Source organism: Ursus maritimus, unplaced genomic scaffold, assembly GCF_017311325.1.
Source record: "Ursus maritimus isolate PB19 unplaced genomic scaffold, ASM1731132v1 scaffold_6, whole genome shotgun sequence".
In the NCBI taxonomy this organism is placed as follows: Eukaryota; Metazoa; Chordata; class Mammalia; order Carnivora; family Ursidae; genus Ursus; species Ursus maritimus.
This window is the reverse complement of record NW_024426774.1, coordinates 19,508,903-19,532,537: the sequence shown is the minus strand read 5'-3', so window position 1 is coordinate 19,532,537 and position 23,635 is coordinate 19,508,903. Positions and strand designations below refer to the sequence as shown.

General features: G+C 40.6%; 1 protein-coding gene across 13 annotated transcripts in view; it reads left to right on the top strand.

Annotated features, from left to right (window-relative positions):
* Window positions 1-23,635, top strand: part of DTNB (dystrobrevin beta) — a 231,551-nt gene that overhangs the window by 152,828 nt on the left and 55,088 nt on the right. For 10 of the 13 annotated variants that reach the window (XR_005832775.1, XR_005832774.1, XR_005832776.1 and 7 more), the window contains exons 11-12: window positions 14,652-14,741; window positions 18,176-18,263. Coding sequence is in view for 10 of the 13 variants with exons in the window: in XM_040622974.1 (XP_040478908.1) it covers window positions 14,652-14,741; window positions 18,176-18,263 (178 nt within the window). In the remaining 3 variants the exon portion in view is untranslated. Of the gene's footprint in view, window positions 1-14,651; window positions 14,742-18,175; window positions 18,264-21,235; window positions 22,648-23,635 lie in introns of those variants that run through there. The other 3 variants (XM_040622973.1, XM_040622972.1, XM_040622976.1) reach the window with 2 other exon arrangements.

The window sequence follows — 23,635 nt, the reverse complement described above, 5'->3', positions numbered from 1 at the left end:
CCGTAAGCAGAGACTGACACGGGGCTTGATCCCAGAACTCCGAGATCATGACCTGAGCCAAAATCAAGAGTCGGACACTTAACCGACTGAGCCACCCATGCACCCCAGAAGTTACTTTTTAAAAAAAATACCTTACCCGTTGCAAAGATGCTGGCTGTCACGTGAGATACTATGAATTATGTTCCTGAGAGGGTCCGTTGTAGGGGTTTGCTCTGTATAATAGTCTTTTAGTATGCCTATATTGAACTTGCTATAATTTGAATAGAAATTTCATTTCTGCTTTAATCTAAATAGTTCCTGGAAATTTGCTTTCTTTTATTTTTTTTATTTTTTTATTTTTTATAATTTTTATTTTGTTATATTAGTCACCATAAGACCCAAAACAATACACTTAAAAACAAACAACAAAAAACTTCCAATACTTTAAAACAGAGGCTTAAAATGCCCCACTTCTACCTGATTTCCTCCGAGGCTTGCTTCGGTCCCTCTTCTTCCTCAGGGTTCAGAATGTGAACGGTGATATTATTCTCTGGACTGTTGTACTGTTTTTAATCATAATGTACTTTCAGACCAACATGGTAAATGATGCCAATATTTTTCATTTTTTTAATGTTTCCTAAAGCCTTAGCTTTATTTGTGAGTATTTAAACTTTCACAATCCCGTGGACACTTCATAGAACTATGGCAGTAACAAAAACTTCCAATATGAAACTTCTGCTTTGTGCATTTGGTTGGTATATTAGTATCAACTCTTTTTAACCTCAGGTATTAAAAAATTCAATGTCAAAAAGCACAAACCCAGTTAAGCAGAAGGAAGAAGCTTAGGTTTTAATGATCTGCTGTATAACACTGTGTTCACAGTGAATACTATTACTGTACACTTGACAGTTTGTTAAGAGGGTACATCTCATGTTACGTGTTCTTAGCCAAAAAAACAAGAAGGAAAGAAAGGGACAGACCCACAAAGACAAAGGCAAAAGCAGGAAGCAAAGGGAAGAAGTGTCCATGGATCACAAAAGCAACTGAGAAGCTGCCGGGATGCCCATCGGGGGCTTCTCCGTCCCGCGCTTCCTCTCAGAATGCCGTCTCCGCTCCCTACTGCTGTGGAGCACCTTCCCCTCAGTCCTGCCAGGGCTTCAGGTGCACAGCCAGAGCCGCCACTCAAGAGGCTGTGTTTTCCTACTTTTGATAGAAAACTCCAAGGAAGGATTCTTACTGTCCCGGGCTGTATCACTGCCCATCCGTGTGTCTGTGCTGGGCCACACCTAGTAGACCTACGTCGTCAGAACAGGGAGGAGCATTTCCCCGAAAGGTTGTAGCGTCAAGAACAGAAGAGAGAGGCCATGGCAAAGACAAATAACGAGGTTGTTGGCAGACCACCGTTTTGCTACCCAGCACACCAATGGGTGCCAAAGTGTGTACAAACACACGCCCATACACGCCTTCTCATACTGTTTCCACTAACAGGGTTTCCCTTCCCATAATGCAGTATTCCATGTGCAACTGTGACTGCGTGCACGCCTCTCCCCGGAGTCTGTCCACCTGTAACAGCCCTGGGCCCTGAACACCTAGGCTATGTCCACTCATCCAGGTCAGGTCTCGGTATGTCTTTTTGTGACTCATTAACCCATCCTACCCTGAGGGAAATAATAAGGCGTGAGCACTAGGCACCCATATACAAGGTAGAGATGGGGAAGGAGGGTAATTGTAATTCGGATAGTGGGAGAGGGAGGTGACAGAAAACATGGCATATTAAGCCACATTTGCCTCTGTTTCCTTTTGAAACACCACTGAAATAACAGCCAAGAGATTATCTTGAGTAAAAACCCACAAGAAGAAAGAAAAGTGAAAGAGGAGACAGTAGCAATGAGAATTTGGAAGCAGCAGAACAGATGGGTGAGTGGAAACTGATTTTACGGACTGGAGAAGACCATAGACTCAGCTGACAGAAGAGCCCAGAAGAAAGCCTGCCCTAGGAATGAGAAGGCTCTGAAAAGCGAAACAGTTGGCTGGTAGTCTGTACAGGAAGCACTTAGAGCCACAGATTGTCTATGTAACTGCATAACTGCCCCTACCCGACTCTGCCAAAGAGTTGAGGTTTATGTTTGGGTTTTCTGGGACAGTACAACCCCCATAAAACCCTAGCTGTCTTAATTATCTCACCCTTGGTGGGCTGAGGCAACTGCTTTCAGGCAACCTATCTCCCTCCCTTGCAACATCATTCTGAAGACTTCAGGAAATCACTGCTCCATCCTGTTATTCCTCTCAAGGTGCCCAGAACTCTGACCATAAGGGGCACAAGATCTAAGTCCCAGGATCCTAGAGATTACAGTTTACCCAGTTGCTTTTCTCAGTAGCCATGTAGCAAAGACTGATGTATTCCCTCCTTGGGATGGAGTTTTGCTACCATACACACCTCAACTTGACTCAGCCAGTTCTACTCAGTGTTACTCTCCACGTCTAGTATCAGTTTCTATTTTAGTCAGAACCCTTGGCTGTAAGTGACAGAAACTCAGTTTGAATTAGCTTAGGGAAAACAAGAAGGTTTGTGGGTTTTTTAAAACTTATTTTAGAGAGGGTGTGTGTCTGTGCAAGTGGTGGGAGGGGCAGAGGGAGACAGAGAGGGAGAGCAGACTCTGCGCTGAGCGTGGAGCCTGACGAGGTGCTCGATCTCAGGGCCCTGAGATCATGACCTGAGCCAAAACCAAGAGTTGGACGCTTAACCCACTGAGCCACCCAGGCACCCCTGAAGGTTTTTGTTTTTATAGCCAAACTGTGGGAAGAGCAGGGTGGTATGTGGCTGGTCACCAGGGATGGCCAGAGCCAGGGGAGCTCTGACTCACTTAGATGTTTCCCTACCTCCCTCTGCTACCCTCATGCCCATTGTTCCTCCCTGTTTTGTGGCAGCTGCTTCTTCCCTTATATAGCTCCCTTTCACATGGCAGGGAATGTATCCGTGACACCTGCGTGTTCACATTTCATAACCTCGCTACCCTACAGTGACTGACCTTCTCTTTGTTCCAACTTGAAAACTCCCAATGAAAGTTCTGTGTGGTCCGTCGTGGATCATGTTACTTACCCACTGGTTTTCAGTTTGCTGGCCCCACCTAAAATAACATGGTTGAATGGGTAGGGGTCAGTCTCCAAAGAAGGGGGTCTGCTGTCTATGGAGAAGTTAGGATGCTGAAGAGACACATAGTGAGGCTTCTTTTTTGGGTGGTTTCTGGAAAATATTGCATGTGTAAGTATATTACATCACCCCTCCTTTAGCATAGATTTATTTCAGGAGGCCCTTTTTCCCCCTACCACTTCATTTTTATTTCTCTCAAGGGTTAAATAATGCTTTCTATTCTGTTCAGTTTATAAAGATGTATTGTGTTGGGACATAACACTGTCTTTGGGTGGTAACAGGTAAATATTTGAGCCACTAATTCTAAGTAGTCACCAATTGCTAGGAATCTTAAGTAAAGTCAAGATTTTATCAGGCAGGGGCGCCTGGGTAGTGCAGTCGTTAAGCATCTGCCTTCGGCTCGGCGTGATCCCGGCGTTCCGGGATGGAGTCCCACATCGGGCTCCTCCGCTGGGAGCCTGCTTCTTCCTCTCCCACTCCCCTGCTGTGTTCCCTCTCTCGCTGGCTGTCTCTCTGTCACATAAATAAATAAATAAATAAATAAATAAATAAATAAATAAATAAATAAGATTTTATCAGGCAGAAGTCTTTAACACGTACTCAGAACAAGAAGCGTTTTTGGGCTGGGGCAGAGGGAGAGCAAGAATCCCAAGCAGGCTCCATGTGCAACACGGGGCTCTATCTCACCACCCTGAGATCATGACCTGAGCCAAAATCAAGAGTCGGACACTTAACTGACTGAGCCATCCAGGCGCCCTGGAAAAACATTTTTTAAAGGCCAGGAGAGGCCATAGTATAAATATTATTTCTGAGCTGAAGACACAGAGATGAGTTGCACTATAATAGTATTAAAATGGCTTTCTGAGTGGCTGGCAAGGTAAAGGTTTTATCTTGTTATCCACAGAATACTACGGAATGACAAAAGGCACAATCTGCTGTGTTTTAGCCTGAAAATAACAGAGATATTGGCGCAACTAAGAAAGGAGGCAAACTGAAATCGGTCAAAGCCAGAAACCATCCATTTGTGAAGTCAGGCTACTAACGTTCTTCCCTCCTGTGAAATGAGAGTAAGAAGAGTTTGGTTGAGGGGCGCCCGGGTGGCTCACTCAGTTTCGTGTCTGACTCTTGATTTTAGCTCGGGTCTTGATCTCGGGGTCGTGAGTTCCATGCCCAGCATGGAGTCTACTTAAACAAAATTGAAAAGAAATAAAAAGAAATAAATTAAAGAAAGAGTTTGGTCGAAAAGCAAGAATTAATGAGGATTTAAGCATGATCGTGAAACAACTAGCTTGCATGAATTCTTCATGAGGACCTCTCCAAGACAGCACAAGAATTACTTTTTTCTCCAATCTAGTTTTGAGAGACAGAAAAGCAGAGTAATTGAAAATTAACACATAATCTTATGGGGCTGCAGGGTCCTCAGTGTTGGCAGATTTCCAAAGTCCATCTGATGGCCCAGGCAGACAGCCAGGTTTCAGCTGCTTCTGGGTTGGGATTAAATTCCATTTGCATTCAAGTATTTAAGGTAAACCCTTCAGCAATTCTGACTCAGGTTAGTACAAACAAAAAGCTTGAGTATTTCCAAGTCCATACTTTAAAGCTGAAGTTTGAAAAATTGAAGCTTATAGAAGTATACTGACTAATGGTTTCCTCCTCTCATTGGACTAAGGCTAGAGGTTCTCAATGTGAGCAAGAATTATGTCCATTATGGACTGTCAGCAGAACTGAGGGGAAGAAGGAACAGGTCTGCGGAGAAAACTGTGAGTTCAGGGTTGCCGTGTTCAGACTGAGATGCCTGACAGATCCTGAGAGTGAAGATAGGCTGTGTGGATTTTGGATATGGGGTGCCAAGGAAAGGGGTGGATGATTCTCCTCCAGATCCTTTCTGGCTTAAGTTAAGGTACTTGCGGTTGAAACACAGGAGGAAGATTTGGCAAGAAGAGAGCAAGATCATATGGAGTTAGAATTGCCTGTGGGACACAGAGGAACCAGGCCTTAGCATGAGTTCTTGTCATCCGGGTTCTTCCCGCTACCTCAGATTCACACTAAACTACCTCAGATTCACACTAACAAAGGACAGACAGGTACTCAGAGCCAACAAATGACCAGTAGAGCCTACACACACACACACACACACACACACACACTTTTACCCATTTTTCACATCTGCCTTGGAGACTTAACCCTTGACCGTATGTCCTGTTAAGAAGCTGACTCAGGGGCGCCTGGGTGGCTCAGTCGGTTAAGCATCTGCCTTGGGCTCACGTCATGATCTCAGGGTCCTGGGATCGAGCCCTGCATTGGGCTCCCTGCTCAGCGGGAAGCCTGCTTCTCCCTCTGTCCCACCCTCTCTCATGGACTCTCTCTCTCATAAATAAATAAAATCTTAAAAAAAAAAAAAAGCTGACTCAGTGCAGTGCCCTGCTTTGTAGTGACATGCCAAGAGCTTGCACATATAATGGAAATCCTTATGGCAGTGCTGAAAGTCCTATGGTGATTTGGTTTAACTATGGTTTTACATTCCTTTTAACGTCAAACTATTAAAATATTTCAACTTACTGTAGTAAAACAGATATTTAGAACAAATCAGTGCTGTGGTTAAAAAAAAAAGTACTTCTTTTAATGGATCTTATTAGGAAATCTCCAGTCTACTCCCCACCTCACCCCCAAAACAGCTTTTCCTTTGTCACCAGAGGGGTTTTTCTGAAATGCAATATTCAGAAACTGATATTACTTTCCTGGTCAAACCTTTCCAATGGCTCTTTCTCTCTACAGCACTGCCCAGTAGCGTGGAAAGCAGCATGGTAGTCACTAGCCATGTGAGGCTGTTAAGCACTTGAAATGTGACAGAGGAAGTGAATTTTTAATTTTATTTAATTTGAATTAATTTGAATTTAAACACGTGCAATTGGCTAGTGGCAGCACAGTTCTGCGGGATTAGGCCCATATTCTACAGGATTAGGCAGCCGTGTCTGGGTCCCGCTTACTGTGGTGTCCTCGTCTCCTGGCACAGTGCCCAACACCTCGTAGGTGCTCCAGACATTGACTCAGATGCCCGGTTTCCAGCAGAAGTGCTACTAGAACTATCGTGTATTCAGCCATGAAAATCACCTGCTTTCATGGATTGAATTGACATTTGTCAGCTTGACATTTGTGTTCGTGAAGCTGTTCCAACATGACCATTGCTAGCCTCCCCAGCCCTGCGTTATTTCACTCTTTTTACTCGGCTCCTACACACAGAATTACTCAAATCACTTAGTTTCCCAAGCAGGTTTCTGCACATGCTTCTTCTGCCTTTAATGCCTTCCCACCCTTTTCCCCTTTATTGCTGTCTTTGTCGTCTAATTCTTCTTAACTTAGCTTCAACTCCTCCAGGAAGCCTTCCCTGATACCCTAAACTAGACTAAGTGTTCTTCCTCTGTGATCCGTAGCATCTTGTTTATATCAGTGTATTGTAATTACCTGTTTGTTCTATGCCTTTCTAGATAGACTCTAAGTTCCTTGAAGGTGAAGACTCACCAGGCTTTATCCAGAAACTTACTTCTTTTCTCCAAATCTTGCTGTCACTTGCGTCTTAATCAATATTTACCCTGTTAGGAAAAGGATTTTCTTCTTCAATTACTTCAAGCACATGGCATCTTATAACATTGCCTGCTTATTCCATTCAGAGCAGAGAAGTGAAGGACATGAGGTATAGTGAAGTATCTGGTTCTACTCCAGTACGGCCTCGTTCACTCTAGCTGCCCCCGCCACTGGTTATCGGTCCCTTTCCTCTCCAAGAGTGAGAAACCTGGCTCCTGTCTCCCACCAGCCATGTACCTATTGGTTTAGCCCTGGTAGCATGGATAGCGGTTTCAGAGTTGTTGATTTATTTCTTCAATAGATTGTTGAGATATAAGTCATTCATCATACAATCCATCCACTTAAAGTGTATGATCCAGTGGTTTTTGGTGTATTCAGAGTTGTGCGGCCATCGCCACAATCAATTTTAGAACATTTTCGTCACCCCCCAGATTGATTTACTACCATAACATCACTCTCTGCAGTGCAGAGAATTGATTGTAGTGGGCAAGAGTGGAAGAGGAAAGCAAGCGAGGGCTGTTGGGTGGTCCACGTGGCACTTGGTGAGACTTCCCAGATGAGAAAGGGTAGGGGCACGGGGGGCAGTGAATGGGGCTGGTGTGTGGGTCTGGTTTCAGAGAAGAGCCAACAGGATTGATTAACAGCTTGAATGTGGGGCATCAGGAAACGAGAGAAAGCCAGAGGCCTTCCACTTTGAGCTTGATGGTTGGGTGAGTGGTGATGGTGTTCATTTAAACTGGCCAGTTTGGGGGTGCAGCAGGTGAGGAAGTGGGTGGAGAGAGGTAGGGGTTTTAGTTTGAACATGTTAGGTTTGGGATGCCTTTTAGGCAGCCAAGGGAAGGCCCTCAAATACACAATCCTGGAGCTTGAGAGAGGTCAGGGCTGGAGTTGCTAAATTGTGAGGATTACAGTAATACCTTTTTGGTAAGATTATCCTGAGAATAAGCGAAAGAGCATACGTGAAATTCTCTGATAAGGTCATAGGTACAAGTTTCTTGATAATGACTACTACATTATCTTCTTTAATCCTTCCTATACTCTCTAAAGTAAGTAATACCTGAAGTAAATTGTGTATTACTATTATTTTACAGATGAGGGGACTAAAGCAGAGAGATTAATGTCCGGGCTCACACAGCAAGCAGGTGTATGTGGATTAAACCCAAGACCGGCTCACTCCAAAGCCCAAAGCTGTGCTCTCCTGCTTCCTGCCGAGTAATGAGTCCTGCTCCCGGGGCTACAGACTGCCACTCCAGAAGCAGCCTCTGCTTCTGACCTTGTCCCCGCCACAGCTTACCCTTCATCCCCTGCCTCACCACTCACATCCCTTTCCCACAGGGGTGCCTCTTCACTTCTGCCAAAGGCACCCTTTCTTGCTGCCCGTAGAGCTTCTGCTGAAGCCATGAGACTTGAAAGCCCCCATCCTCTTGGAGAGCAGCTCTCACACTGGAGTGTGCATCAGGAGCACCTGGAAGCTTGTTTCAAATGCGTGGAGTGGGGAGGGTGCCTCGTGAGGGAGAGAATGCTGTTCCCCCCACACACCCCCCAACCCCCCGGGAGAAATGTGCTCATAAGTTGTCTCTCCTCTTTTAACTCTGGTTTATTCTACTCACCCTTGCTTTTACTGATCTCCCTAACTGGATAAAATTCTACTATTATGTCTTCTTTTTTTCTTCTTAAGTAATCTCTACACGTAATGTGGGGGCTTCAGTTCATGATCCCAAGATCAAGAGTCACATGCTGTACCACCTGAGCCAGCCAGGTGCCTCTTATTAATGTCTTCTTAGAGGAGGTCAGTGTCCCTCCCATCATAACAGATGCAGCATTTGCCATTTTACATTTATTTGTTTGATCATCCCTTTTTCTACTAGACCACTAGCACCAAGAGAGCAGCAGCCGTGTCTGGGTCCCGCTTACTGTGGTGTCCTCGTCTCCTGGCACAGTGCCTGACACCATGTAGGTGCTCCAGACATCGACTCCAATGCCCACTTTCCACCAGAAGTGCTACTAGAACTATCGTATATTCAGCCATGAAAATCACCTGCTTTTATGAACTGAATTGACATATGTCAGTTTAGAATAGAACAATAATAATAATAATAGTAATTATTATTATTTTATATATTTATTACTTGTATGGGATTCTAAACTATTCCAAACTAGTGATTTTGCTTTAGAAAAACAGATTTCTAAAGCAAAACCTATTTGTAAGTTGGGGATTGTATAGAGATTTATATTTTATCAAAAGGAAAGTGTTTAAACTCAAAAAAGTAAATCTGGAAAAACAGATACATCTTTGAATGTGAGTATATATATAGCACATGTATATCTAACATAATACCCACACCCCAAGAGAATTGTCAGAAAATTCATGGACCCTTAAGTTCCTTATTTACTATAGACAGCTACTGATAATTCTTTTCATTTTGGTTTAGATCCCTAGTTATCTGGCAAATGACCCTAGTTCTGAATAGCAGTCTTCATAGAAAATTAAAGTGGAGTTTAATGAACTGCTGCTTCCATAGTAAATGCTTCCAGTTTCATTCCTGCCATTCCTTTTGGAACACGCCCTGGTCAGATTTCCACTTCTGTCCACTGCCAAAACCCGTTCTATCAGGACTTACCTGAGTTGATCTATCAGTGGCCGTTGACATAGATGATTGCTCCCTTCTACTTAAAACACTTTCCGTACTTGCCTCCAGGTGTCCTGCTCTTCTGGTTTTCCTCCTCTTCCTTCGTGGCTCTCTTAGCTAGTTTTTCCATACCACCTTGAACTGTAAATGTTAGTATGCCAGAGGAACCACCTCTCTTTTCTGTTTGTCCTCCCCATAGGTGACTCCATCTGGACTCAGAGCTTTTAATACTGTCTACATACCATTGACTTCCAAACTTCTTTTTCTGGCCAAGACCTTTGTGCTGAGCTCTGACCTCATAGATCTTCCTCCTAATCAGCACCTTCACCTGGATATCTAATACAGATCTCACAATGAGCATGTTCCAAATTGAGTTCCATGTTTTCCCCTACCAAACCTGCCTCTCTCAGTCTTCCCCTTCTCAGTTAGTGGCAATCTTGTTCTTGTAGTTGCTCAGTCAGAACTCCTGATGCTTCTCCCATCTAAGGAATCAGATTATTAGATCAGCTTTATCCAAAAACACTGTCAAAATCTGCCCAGGATCTTGCCATTTCTTACCACTTCAACAGCTACTGCTGTTCTCCTAGCCACTCTTGTCTCTCCTCTGGAATGTTGCAGGCGGCTTCTAATTAGCTGCTTCTTCCCCACTCTCTGACACTTCATCTTTCATAGTGCAGATGATCTTATTAAAATATAAGTTAGAGCATACCCTGCCTCTGCTCAGAATCCACCAGCAACTTCTTATATCAGAGTAAGAGCTGAAGCCCTTATGCTGGCCCTCTGTAACAGTTCTACTTTTGTCTGTCTTCTAAAGAAGCAGTTTTGTTCTAATTTCTAGTTTGAAATAGACCAATACTTTACAAAAGTATAAAAATGGGTTACTACAGGGGTGCCTGAGTGGCTCACTTGGTTAAGTGGTCAACTCTTGATTTCGGCTGAGGTCATGACCTCAGGGTCGTGAGATCTAACCCCTCTACCTCCACTATCCCATGTCAACTCCACGCTCAGCACCGACTCTGCTTGTCCCTCTCCCTTCCCCCCTCTCCAACCCCTGCTTGCACTAACACATGCACTTGCACGTGCTCTCTCTCTTAAATAAATAAATAAATAAATAAATAAATAAATAAATAAATAAATAAAATCTTTAAAAAAAAATGAGTTACTACAGAGAGAACTTCCTTTGGTCATAGTGAAGTAACTGATGTCAGATTAGTTCTCCCACTATAAACTTCTAGAAAACTATTCTAACTAAAGCAACTGTTTTCAGAAATTAGACAGCAAGTAGGGCAGGACCATTCTCTGAGGGAAAGGAAATAAATGAGGAGAGCCCTGTGATTGCCCAGGTTTTCTACTGGGAGGCATTTACTAAAGCCTAGTGCTGGAGACAAGCAGGGCAAGCCCTATTTGCTGAGAATACGGAAAGAGAGACTGGAGTTTGGAGATGCTGGAATTTGCCGGGAGGAATACCAGGGGGAGGCAGCATGCAGAGAAAGAGCTCCATAAACCTGCATACAGGTCCCTTGTGTCTTTGGCTGAAAACTAAGCTGCATTTGCATAGGATGAGATTTCAGAAGACACCAAAGAACATCTACCTGGAAAAGAACAAGCCCCAGGGATTAGAAAGTGGAACAGCTAATCAAGCTCAACCTGTTGTTTGGGTTCCAACCAACCAAAGTAGAGACATCCTCAAACACTGGGGGCGTTCAGTAAAGACCCCAGAAAGGCCACAGTTTAGGAGCAGAGTGAAAATAGCCCTAGATGAAAGTTCCCCTAGATCTGCACTGATGAAACTTTAACACAGGCCTCAAGAGGACCAACCTGTCCACAATTAAATTAACTGACTACCACGTTCTTTAGAAGAAGACAACAAAATCCAGACATTCAACAATGTAATTCTCACAATTTCCATCATCCAATAAAAATTTACAGGATATAGGAAGCAGTAGGAAAGTATGTTCTGTAACCAGAATAAAATTAGTCAGTATAAACAGATCCAGAAATAACAGGCATGATGCAGTGAACAGAGCTGGACTTTAAAACAGCCACAAAGGGGCACCTGTTGGTTAAGCGTCTGCGTTTGGCTCAGATCATGATCTCCAGGTCCTAAGATTGAGCCCCCTGTAAGGCTTCCTGCTTAGCAGGGAGTCTGCTTCTCTCTCTCTCTCTCTCTCTCCCTCTGCCTGTCCTCTCTGCTCGTTCTCTCTCTCTCAAATAAATAAAAATCTTAAAAAAAAAAAAACAAACCCAACCACAATAAATACCAAAAATGTAAAGGAAAATATTAACATAATGAGCAAAAAAAAATGGAAATATAAAGGAACCAACTATAAACATAATTGGAAGTTTCTGCATATATATTTTGCTTCAATGACAAAAAGTTGTAAATTAAAAAATAGAACTTCTAGAGTTGAAAGAGATAATACCCGAAATGAAAAAGTCAGTGGATGGACTTAACAGTACATCAGAAATTACAGAAGAGAAAGTCCACTGAACTTAAAGACATAGCAATACAAACTCTCCAAAATGCAATGCTGAAAAATGAACGGAGCTGCCAAGACCTGTGGGACAATGGTAAGCAGCCTAACAGAGGAAGTAGAGAAAGTTTATTTCAGGAAATATGTTTTTTCCAAATTTCCAAATAAATTTTTACAAATTTGATGAAAACTATAAACGCATAGATACAAGAAGCTCAACAAACTATAATCAGGATAAGCAGAGAAAACCATACCAAGGCACATCACAATCAAATTGCTAAAAACCAGTGATGAAGAAAAAGTATTAAACGCAGCGAGAGGAAAAAAGATGTTATATACAGGGAAAAAAAAGATAAGCTTTTTGAAGTGATTTCTCAGGAAAAACAATGCATGTGGAGTGCCTGGGTGGCTCAGTCGGTTAAGTGTCTGCCTTCACTCAGGTCATGATCCCAGGGTCCTGGGATGGAGCCCCACATCAGGCTCCCTGCTCAGTGGGGAGTCTGCTTCTCCCTCTGCCTGCCACTCCTGCTGCTTGTGCTTGTGCTCTCTCTCTCTCTCAAATAAATAACAAAATCTTAAAAAAAAAATGTGTACTAGCAGAAAATTGAATGGCATTTGAAAGTAGTAAGAGAACCTGTTTTTATTCCTTCTAAAATATATAGATTTCCTATCTTTATCCACAGAAAAATTCTAGAAGCAGTGATCATCCAGGAATAGGGAGCACTGTAGTACCCTAACTGTGGTCTCTAAACACTCTTTCCTAGTAAAGGGAACCTGTAATCTTTGAAGGAATAGTTGATTCCAAGTGCCGGGCAGGACATACACAAGACGAGATTGGGGCATCTTACTGTGTCAACCAAGGAAGCCGATGATATCTAATGGATGTATTAGATTAACACAGGAGCCTACTTATAGGAGTTCCCACTGGCCAAAGATAGGACAATTTGAGCATCAAAAAGATGATTGTAATGGAGTGAAGCAATCAGATACATATAAAAATCTATGAGTTCATAATGATACTAAAAAAGAAAACTCCCTGGTAACCATTGGAGGTTGCTAGGGCACTAATTCATTGTTCTGAAATTTGTTAAATACTAAGAAATGCCAACCATTTGTTTTACCTTTTCTGAATGATTAATATTTCAAGATAAACAGAGAAAACTAATAAATGCGGAAAAGAGGATAAAATTGGAAACTATATCTTTGTAAACCCCCCTCTCCCAAGAAATAATGAATCTAGGCAAAATTATTAGTAAATGCTAAAACCATTAGGTGAAAAGTTGATGGAGGACTTTATAATGGAGAGATGTAACCAATAACATCTGAATCCACTGATCAATATTTATATTCCATTATGTGTCCCCTATTTGATTTATAAGTATCCATATTACCTACAACAGATTCTAGCCCCTTCTCAAAAAATGAAACGAAAGCAAAAACTTTAATCAAATCTCTAGCTGTAGCCACAGGGGATAGAGAAACAAATTAAATGGCACCAAGGAAACAATCAGTCAAATCCGGAATGTAGGGCATGTTACTAGGTAACCTGCTTTCTTCACAAATAAATGACATGACAGAAACAAGGAAAAGGAAGAACTGTTGTAGATTAAAAACAGAAACATATCAACCAAATGCAATGTGTGTGGACCTTGTTGGAATCTTGATTCTAAACATAGAGGGATATTTTTTTAAGATTTGAGAAAATTTTCAGATGGACTGAGTTAAAATTTCGTTAATTTTTTTCAGTTGTGTTGATAGCATTGTGGTGATGCAAGTTAAGTACTCCCAAGTGAAATAATAAATTGTCTGGGATTTGCTCCAGCTATCTCTTTCTAGACAAAAAAGTTGAGTGAAGGAAGAATAGATTGAATAAGTTGACAAAACGTTGGTTTTTGTTGAAGTTTGGTGATGGGTATGTAAAAAGTAGTCATTAGTTTACTCTCCATTTTGTGCATGGTTTAACATTTCTGGAGTAAAACATTTTTAGAAACTTTTGTGTTTAAGGACCTTCTGAATGTCTGTAAAAGAGCCTCACTCGGGGATGCCTGGGTGGCTCAGTTGTTGGGCATCTGCCTTTGGCCCAAGTCATGATCCCAGGGTCCTGGGATCAAGCCCTACATCGGGCTCCCTCCTCAGCAGGGAGCCTGCTTCTCCCTCTGCTGCTCCCCCTGCTTGTGTTCCCTCTCTCGCTGTCTCTCTGTCAAATAAATAAATAAAATCTTAAAAAAAAAAAAAAAAAGAGCCTCACTCAGAATGTATACAGTGTCGTCTTACAATGAGAAACAACTCTAACAAGTTGGGTTTAAGAATCAGTTTTATGGGAAAAAATAGAATGACGCTAAAGGCAGTATCCTTATAGAAATAACAGGGTTTAACTGCTATCATGAGGTAACACTGAAAATTCTTTACGTGTAGACAAAAGCTATAAAAGCATTAGGGGGCATTTGGTGATATTAAATAGACGCACTCTGCCTGTTTTCCCACATTGGGCATTCCCTCAAAGGTGCATCCCTCCCAGAGCCCAGAACCTGGATAAGACTGGGGGGGCAGGGCTTCTTGGTGACCCCTCCTTGGTTTCTCCTGCTCAGAGGCTGAAGAGCCAGTCAGCCAAGGCTGTTTCCCAAGAGACTGCTTTTGTTCAAAGGATTTGTAAAATGTATTTTCTATGGTGTAACACCATATTCCATTATGCATTGTGGTTTTTTATTGTTTTCCTTATCATGATTTATAATTTTTTTAATTTTTCTTTGAAGTTTGCCCATTTTAATCCATGTTCATTTCTCACTCTGTACGTGTTTGTGTTGTGCTTGCTGTCTTTGCCTCCGTTGTTCCTAGGTTACAGTATAGCCAGGATATACCCAGTCCCTTGGCCGATGAGCATGCGCTGATAGCCTCCTATGTGGCCCGTCTGCAGCACTGTGCACGGTCAGTGGTAGACAGCGGCAGCAGGCGGGGAGCCAGGGGCTGATCAGAGGGAGGGAGCTGTGTTACCTGGGCTTGCCAGCTGGAAAAAGCTCTGCATGTGGGGTTTTTCTTGAGAAGCTACCAGCTATGTTTGGCAGAGTTTAAATAATTGCTAAAGCATTAACTTCTGAAAGAGAAGGAGCCTTGCCAAGCCCGGGCACTTACCTAAACATATAGTCAGAAATGCTCTTTTAAAGTGGAGTTCACTTCCTTCCGCTTACACTTAAAGGCTATGTAAATCTCAACAGATATGCAGTCCCAGAGATGGACGTTCACAGAGCTATTTGATGCAACCTCTCACCGCTCGCTCTTGTCTAAATAACGAAAGCTTTCTGTCGACGAGCGTAGGGTTGATCAACCCACAGATATCTCACTTTGTCCAATCTTTGATACCATCACCTTGTAACATCTTTGCATGTTACAACGTCATCTCTTCCTCCAAATCTATCATTGTTGATTATTTAAACCAGGGGTTTGCAGCAGTGGTATTGGGTCATTGTCACTTGAGTGAGACTTTTCCCAAACGATATGTACCTCCTCACATGATAATTATACGTATTGTAATAACTCCATATTCCCCTTTCTCTGAAAACTACTGGTAGTGACTCACCATTAATTAATGGTGGGAATATGCCTGGTTCCTCAGTGGGTTAGGATAGGAAAACGTTTGATAACCACGAACTACAGCAAAGTTAACCCTTTAAAAGAATTCGTACCAAACAACGTGCTATTATATTCAGGTAGACCCAAAGCTGCCTGTCCGCTCTGTGCCCATAGCCACCACCATTCTGCAAGGAGAATAGCAGGTAAAGTCTGAATAATCTAAAGCCATCCCTCCACTCTACATAGTAGCAGATAGATTCTTATTCTTAGAGAGGAAGCATAATTTATTAACTAAGCACATAAGAGAAGCTGGGGCCTTACATTTTGATCTTAGTTTTGCCCAGAACATGCCGCGACTCTGTGGGAAGGTCATTTGACCTTGTTTTTATTTCCTGTGATAATAAGAAGAAATGATAAATGTGAAAAAATATATATTTGGAAAGGACTGTTTTCTGTATTATACTTCATACCATTTCCCATAGTTTTGCCAGTGTGATTAAATAGCATTGATATTTTTAGGCATTTATTTAACTCTAAAGTCTACTTTCCTACTTCCCAAGTATGTTTAATAGGCTTTTTCTACGGGAGGGAAGGAAAGGCCTGATAATTGTGCATCGTATCACCAAGAGTGCCTCTTCAGCCAACAGATGATTTCTGTGTGCTCTGTCCCAGCTCCTTGGGTCTCTAGGAATAGAGTTGTCTCATCCCTGGCAGGACAGCTTACTTATTATCAGTAAGGGCAGTTGTCCAGGTGATTAAAAGTTTCCATGGTGAAAATAGAAGCAGAATGTTGGCAGAGACTGCAGCCTGATATTTCAGCCCCAAAAGATTTATGGGAGGTTTAGCTAAGGTCCTTGAGCGTCCTGGCTTAGGGATTAGGCTTCCTGAGCAAGAACTGGTGGCTGGGAGCCCTGGGAGAGCATGAGGATTGGGTGAGTACTGCATCTCTTCTTGATTTATAGTCTAAGGAACTGAGCTTCATGCTTCCTCAAAGAAGTCAGAAATTTCCTGGCTAATTCTGAAAATGAAAGTCAGCTCAAGCAGAAAAATAAGGAACCTTTCTAATTTTCCTCTTAATTTTCATTGACCTTAAAACCTCTCATCAACATAAAGTTCTAGTTTCTGGCTGGAAAGCATAGCCAATTAAAGCAACCATGTTGTCCACACTTGGGTATAAATGACAAGTAGAGTTAACCTTCTTGGGGAGATGGAACATGGTGGAGGACGGGGAGCTCTTTTGCACAGAGGAAAAAATGAAGTTTTTGTTGTATCCCTTGCCAAAAGGAAGGACAGCCACTTTAAGTCCCATTTCTTGGGTTGCCAATCCCTCTATAATAGTATCCACTTGTATAATTAAATGTTCTTTTTTTTTTTTTTTTTTTTTAAGTTAAAGGTAGTTCTCTTATTTCCAACAAACAACTTTAAGGCACAAATATTACAGTTCGGCCTTGACCCTAACGTATTAAAGCCAACTGATGATAGCATGTTCTTATTACAAGATCATCTTGTGGGAGGATGATGATACAGACTGACATTTGCATACGTAAACTTATAAAGTATTCAGAAGTGGCACAGACAGAAGAAGCACGTTAAAAAAAAACATCCTAGAGGAAAGACCAAGTTAAGTTTAAAGAATTAGCCACAACGATAGAAATAGAGAATGTGAAAAAAATCTAGGAAAAATACAGTTGATTCTATACATGAAAAGGTCAGACACATCTCTCTTGTTTTAACTTCACCCTTCCCGGATTCCCCCCAGTAATTATTATAAGATTTGATGAGTATTGAACTCATGTCTTTAAATTTTTTTGTATTTCTCATCATGTTGCTAAATTCTATTCAAAGGTTTTTGGAATGCCAAGAACCAAGGGCCACAGTAGAAGCAGGGTGCAACAGCCATCTCTGGTCAGTCGTCATCATCACTGTTACCTTAAAGCATCTGCCAGACTTAAACAGAATTCTACAGCCACAGTCCCTGTTAATCTAGGAGTGCCCTGCTATGGATAAATGACAGTTGATGTAACATGCTAAATTAAAGGAGTCCGTTATTTCATAATCCTGTCAAAAGTTCACCGCATCACGTATACACAGAGCTAGCCTACTACTCAAGATTGCTTCTTTCATCCAGGTGCAGCAGTATCTGATATCCCAGCTAGGTAGGTCTTAAAGACCTTAAAGTTAGGGTGCTGGTACACTTGTGAAAGAGTAATGGACTAAATTAATTCACTGTAAGATGGACCAAACTTGTGGAACAAGCATGATAAAAGAAGAGAAAGAAGCATTGAAAGGGAATGTTAGATACCATGGATTCTTCTCCAACTTTACCATATGTTGGACCTGCCCTTGCCTGGGCTCCTCAGTTTTGTTTAGCCAGTATTAAGTGTACTTTTCTTCAGCCCTCTGTTTTTCATGATACTTTAGTTTTCTCTTGGCCTTTAAAATTCAAGACCTATGTCTAAAAGTTAAGAGTTTTTCCAAAACATTTGATTAGAAATCCCCCCCCCCGACTTTGCAGATACTCTGTCTTTTCTCAGACCTTGTATTCAAAAAGAAGTGCCCCTTCTTATGGTGTAGGAACAGGGGGGATGCTGCTGAAGAGAAAGGGCGTGTGTGGTCTCATCATTTCTCTAAACCACCTTTCTCTCAGAAGACCATTAGTATCTATGACCTAGGCCTCTGTTTCTTTTACTACCATATTTTTTACAAGCTTTCTCCCATCCATTCTTTCTAAGAGAAAAGCAAGGGTAGGGAATGTTTAATAGACACCTATTAAATTTTTGTCTCTTTGGCAGCGTCCTGGACAGTCCCAGCCGACTGGATGAGGAACACCGACTTATAGCTCGCTATGCTGCCCGGCTGGCTGCAGAAGCTGGAAACATGGTGAGTAAATAGAAGGTCCTAGTACAGTAGCAGAAATTAGCATTATTTTAATATACAAATGGTAGGGTGATGGTAAACATGAAACTTAGGAGAATAGGTACCTCAGGAACAGAAGGAGAGGAGTGGGTTTAGGGAAGGGATTATAGTGGCCTTTAATTTTATCTACAGTATCCTTTTTAAAAAATGAATCAAGAAAATCAAAGAGCTAGAATTTGGTTCTTTAAAAAGCAATAAAATTAATTACCCCCTAGAAATCTTGATCAAGGAAAAAGGAAAGAAAACACAAATTACTAATATCAGAAGGGATAAAAGGGATAAAAGGGATAAAAAATATCAGAAGGGATAAAAAGAAGGGACATTGCTACAGACCCTATAGATATTATAAGGATGATAAGGGAATATTATGAACAACTTTTGCCAATAAATTTGGAAACCTAGATGAAATAGACAAATTCCTTGAAAGAGACAAATTGGGGGTTGCTTGGCTGGCTCAGTCAGAAGAGCATGCAACTCTTGATCTTGAAGTTGTGGGTTCAATCCCCATGTGGGGTATAGAAATTACTTAAAAATAAAATCTTTAAAAAAAAACACAAATTAACAAAACTGACATAAGAATAAATAGAAAATCTAAATAGTCCTAAATCTGTTAAGGACATTGAATATGTAATTAACTTCCCACAAAGAAAACTCTAAGCTCAGAGGGCTTAACTGTTGAATACTAACATATATTTAAGGAAGAAATAATAACAATCTGATGTAAATTCTCAATAAATAGAGGAAGAAGGAACACTTTCCAAGTCATTTTATCAGGCTACTCTAACCTGATACAAAAACAAAAAAAGCCATTACAAGAAAAGAAATTCCATAACCAATTTTTCTCATGAACATGGATGAAAAAACCTTTAACAAAATATTACCAAATTGAATCCAGCAATATGTAAAAAGGATAATACTCCATGATCAAGTGAGATTTATCCTAGGAGTGCAGATCCATTTAATACATACAAATCAGCCAGCGTATTTCACCGTATTACCAGTTTAAAAAAGAAAATTATAAGATCATTTCAATAGGTGCAGAAAAATATTTGACAATACAGTACCCGTTTATGATAGATAACATTTCTCAATATACCAGGAGTAGAAGCAGCTTCTTCAATCTGATAAAGAAACACAAAAAGCCTACAGCTAATATTATACCACAAGGTTAAATTTTGGAGTATTTCTCCTACCTAATATTGAGAACAAGCTAAGGTGTCCACTTTTCACCACCTCTATTCAAATCGTACTGGAGGTCTTAGCCAGTACAACATGACAAGAAAAAAAGCATACATGTTGGAAACGAAGAAGTAAAGCTGTCATTATTTGCAGACGACATGATTATGTAGAGACAGTCCTAAGGAGTCTACAAAAACACTCCTAGAACAGGTATGTGACTTTATAGCAGTGTTGCAGGATACAAAGTCAATGTACAAAAATTGATTAAATTTCCATCTACTAGCAGTAATTAGAAAACTAAATTTAAGAAAAACACCATTTACTATAAGATTAAAAAACATCAAATGCTTATGGATAAATTTAATGAAAGATGTTAAGACTGAAAACTATAAAATATTGCTGAGAAGAATTAAAGAAAACCTAAATAAGTGGAGAGGTATGCCATAGAATATTTAGATTCAATATTGTTAAGATCGCAAATTTTTCCAAATTAATCTATAGATTCATTACCAATCAAAATCCCAATAGACTTTGAAGAAATTGGCCAACTGGTTTTAAAATATATTTGGAAACCAGAGGACTTAAAAAAACCAAAAGAGTCTTTAAAAAGAACAAAGTTGGAGGACTTAACTCTACCTGACATCAAGACTTACTATAAAGCCGCAATAATCAAGAAAGTGTGATACTGGCGAAAGGACAGACAAATAAGTCATCCATAAAGTAAACTCAGATGTATACGGTCAAATGACTTTTTTTGACAAGGCACAAAAGAAATTCAATTGGGAAAGGAAAATCTTTCTAACAAGTGCTTCTGGCACAACTATATATTTATATGAAATAAAGAACCTCAACCCCTTCCTCACACTTTAAGAAACCAGTTTGAAATGTATCATAAATTTAAACATAAAAGCTATAACCTTAAAGAAGACTTAGAAAAATATCTTCATGACCTTGGAGCAGGCAAAGAATTCTTAGAGGAATCATGAACCATTAAAAACTAATAAGTTGGACCTTACTGAAAACAAATCTTTCCCTGATCAAAAGATACTATTAAAAAAATAGACAAACCACAACCTAAAAGAAGTTACCTGCAACACATGTGTGACAATGGACAAACTATGTAAAGAATTCCTGCAGCTCAATATGAAGACAACTCCCAATTTTTAAATGGTCTAAAGACTTGGACAGACACTTCGCAGAAGAAGATACACAAATGCTCAATAGGCACATGAAAAGTTGCTTTCCTGATATCATTAATCATCAGGAAAATGCCAGTTAAAACCATAATGACCCACTAGAGTGATTAAAATGAGAAAGATTGACAACATCAATTGTTAGAGACGATGTGGAGCAAATGGAATTCTCATACATCACACACCACAAGTACGTGCAATTTGATTCCATGTACATGAAATTCTGGAATAAGTAAAATTGATTTATAGTGATGGAGATCACATCAGGGACTATTTCTGGGAATGGGGATATTGAAGAGAGGTGAGGAAACTTTCTGGACTGATGGAAACGTTCTGCAGTTTTATAGAATTGTGTGTTACATGAGTTGTATGTATTTGTCAAAACTGATTGGATGGCATACTTAAGATATGAGCGTTACATCTCAAAAGAAAAAGGAACCAAGAATAGTGAATATGTCAGAGTTTGATTGTAATGAGAAATGGCTACCCAGGGATTTGCCATGGGTTTACAGCAATTTTGAAATAATTTATAATAAAATGTTCTCTTTTCTTCTTTCATTTCAGCCCTTTACTTTCCTCGAAGAGTTGTGTGCATATTAATATCCATTTCCCCTTCCCTCCACACACACATTCATTGTATGCATTTGGCAAATATTTATTTTGTTCTGTGATGTGCCAGATTGGATACTATGATGAACAAATGATTTCTGCCCTCACGGAACTAACAGTCTGGTGAGAGAGACAAACAGTAAACAAATACACTATGAAACATAACTGGGTGGCTCTGTTGGTTAAGCGTCCAACTCTTGGTTTCAGGTCAGGTCATGATCTCAGAGTCGTGGGATCAAGCCCTGCATCGGGCTCCCCACTCAGCGGGAGAGTCTCTTTCTCTCTCTCCCTGCCCTTTCCCCCATTTGCACTCTCTCTCTCTCTCTCTCACTTCCAAATAAATAAATAAAATATTTAAAAAATTAAAAAACATAATTACAAATAATTAGGTACAATGGAGGAAAAATAGAAGGAGCTATGAAAATGGATAGCTGCTCCCTGACTTATACTGTGTGGCCTCTGTCAGTAAGTGTTACTTGTGTTGAGATCTGAAAATAAGTAGAAGAGAATTCAGTTTCCTGGGAACTAAAAAGGACTGAAACCCAAAGCAGCCCGTGGACCGCCGTTGCTGCCACTCCTGCCCTATTTTAATTGACTTGAGGTACAGTGGGCAAAACCTTGTGTATATGCAAAGTGGAGAGTTGGAAATGAGGCTTTCACATTAAGTGAGGCCCCTGAAAGCATTATAACCCGGTGAAGGTATGGTATCGAAGACCATTCATCTGCTAGCACAAAGATAGGACAAGAAAGCTTTAGGTTCTCCTCTGTTGGAGTGGAGGAGGTCTCCCCTGGGAACTTCCAACCTTAGTCCTGTCTGTACTTGTGTTGGGTGCATTTACATTACTTCATAGTTTGAGAAACACCAAAGTAAAGTTTTAATATAAAATTCATCCTGCAGCATTGAGGAGAAGCAAAATATAAATCCTCTCCTGAGGTTAACATTCTCAATTGAGGCCAAGCAGTATTCCCACAGAAAGAGTCCAACTAAACATGAACTCCTCAGCATCTCTGTAAAATTAGACCCTCAGTGACTTTAGATACTAGAATCATTGGCTATAGAATAACTATTTTTAAAATTTCTTCAGACATGAAAGAAGGAATTAAAAACATGATAACAGAAAAGACTATCTAAAAAGACTGGAGATGAAAACAAGCCAAATAGAACATAAACATTTTAAAAACAAGAGTTGTTGAAATTTAAACTCAGTGGATGGGTTAAATGTCAGGTCAGACACAGCTGCACAGAGAATTAGTCTGCTGGAAAATATTTGTAAGAAAGTTTCCCAAATGGGGGTGCCTGGGTGGCTCAGTTGGTTAAGTGTCTGCCTTTGACTCAGGTCATGATCTCAGGGTCCTGGAATCAAGCCCCACATTGGGCTCCCTGCTCAGTGGAGAGTCAGCTTTTCCCTCTCCCTCTGCTGTTCCCCCTGCTTGTGGTCCCTTTCTATCTCTCTCTCTCTCAAATAAATAAAAATAAAATCTTTAAAAAAAAAAAAACAGGAAGTTTCCCAAATGCAACATAAAAAGATGAAAAATTTGAAACAAGATTTTCAGACGTAGAAGATAGAGAACCAACAGTCATCTCATTGGAACCCCCACCCCCAAAGCCCCCTGCCAAAAAAAGGAAAATAAAATTATTTTCTGTTAGGTGAGAAAATGTTTGAGGAATTAATGGCTGAAAAAATTTCCAAAATTGACTCATGACATGAATCCTCAGATTGAAACATCACAATGAGTCCCAACTGGATAAATAAAAGTTCATACCTATGTGTGTCCTCGTGGAACTGCAGAATACAAGGACAAGATACTCAAAACGCAACCAGAGAGGATAGAGATCTGCAAAGAATTGATAATTAGATTTTCAACACCAACAACAATATAACAATTTTTTCATAAACAAAAAAACCCTTTATTTAAGAATAAATATAACACATCCAATTATATCCAGTCCTGCTAATGCTTATGCTGAAACTTTAAGAATTTTCTTTATGAGAAAAGATAGTCGAATATCGCTAATGAACCGAAAGTAACTAAACCTGTCAAAGGAAAAGGAGAGAGACGTTTTCCGGCAAGGATTGAGAAAGGTCCTGGTGAGATTCATGCTAAAAGAATAATACCGATGGCTAACATTTATGAAGTCTTTACTATGCGCCAGTCATGGTTGTAAGTGCATATATTAGCTCTTTTATTCATCAAAACAATCTCATAAGAAAACCAGTCTTCATAAAGGTAAGGAAACTACTCAGGTGACTGTAAGTGGTCCAGCTGGGCCTGGGTCCTAGTCTAGCATCTGCTGAGATTAGCTACAGAAGGGTGTAGTTCAGGAAGAGCATTAAATCTGGAGAAAGAGGAAGA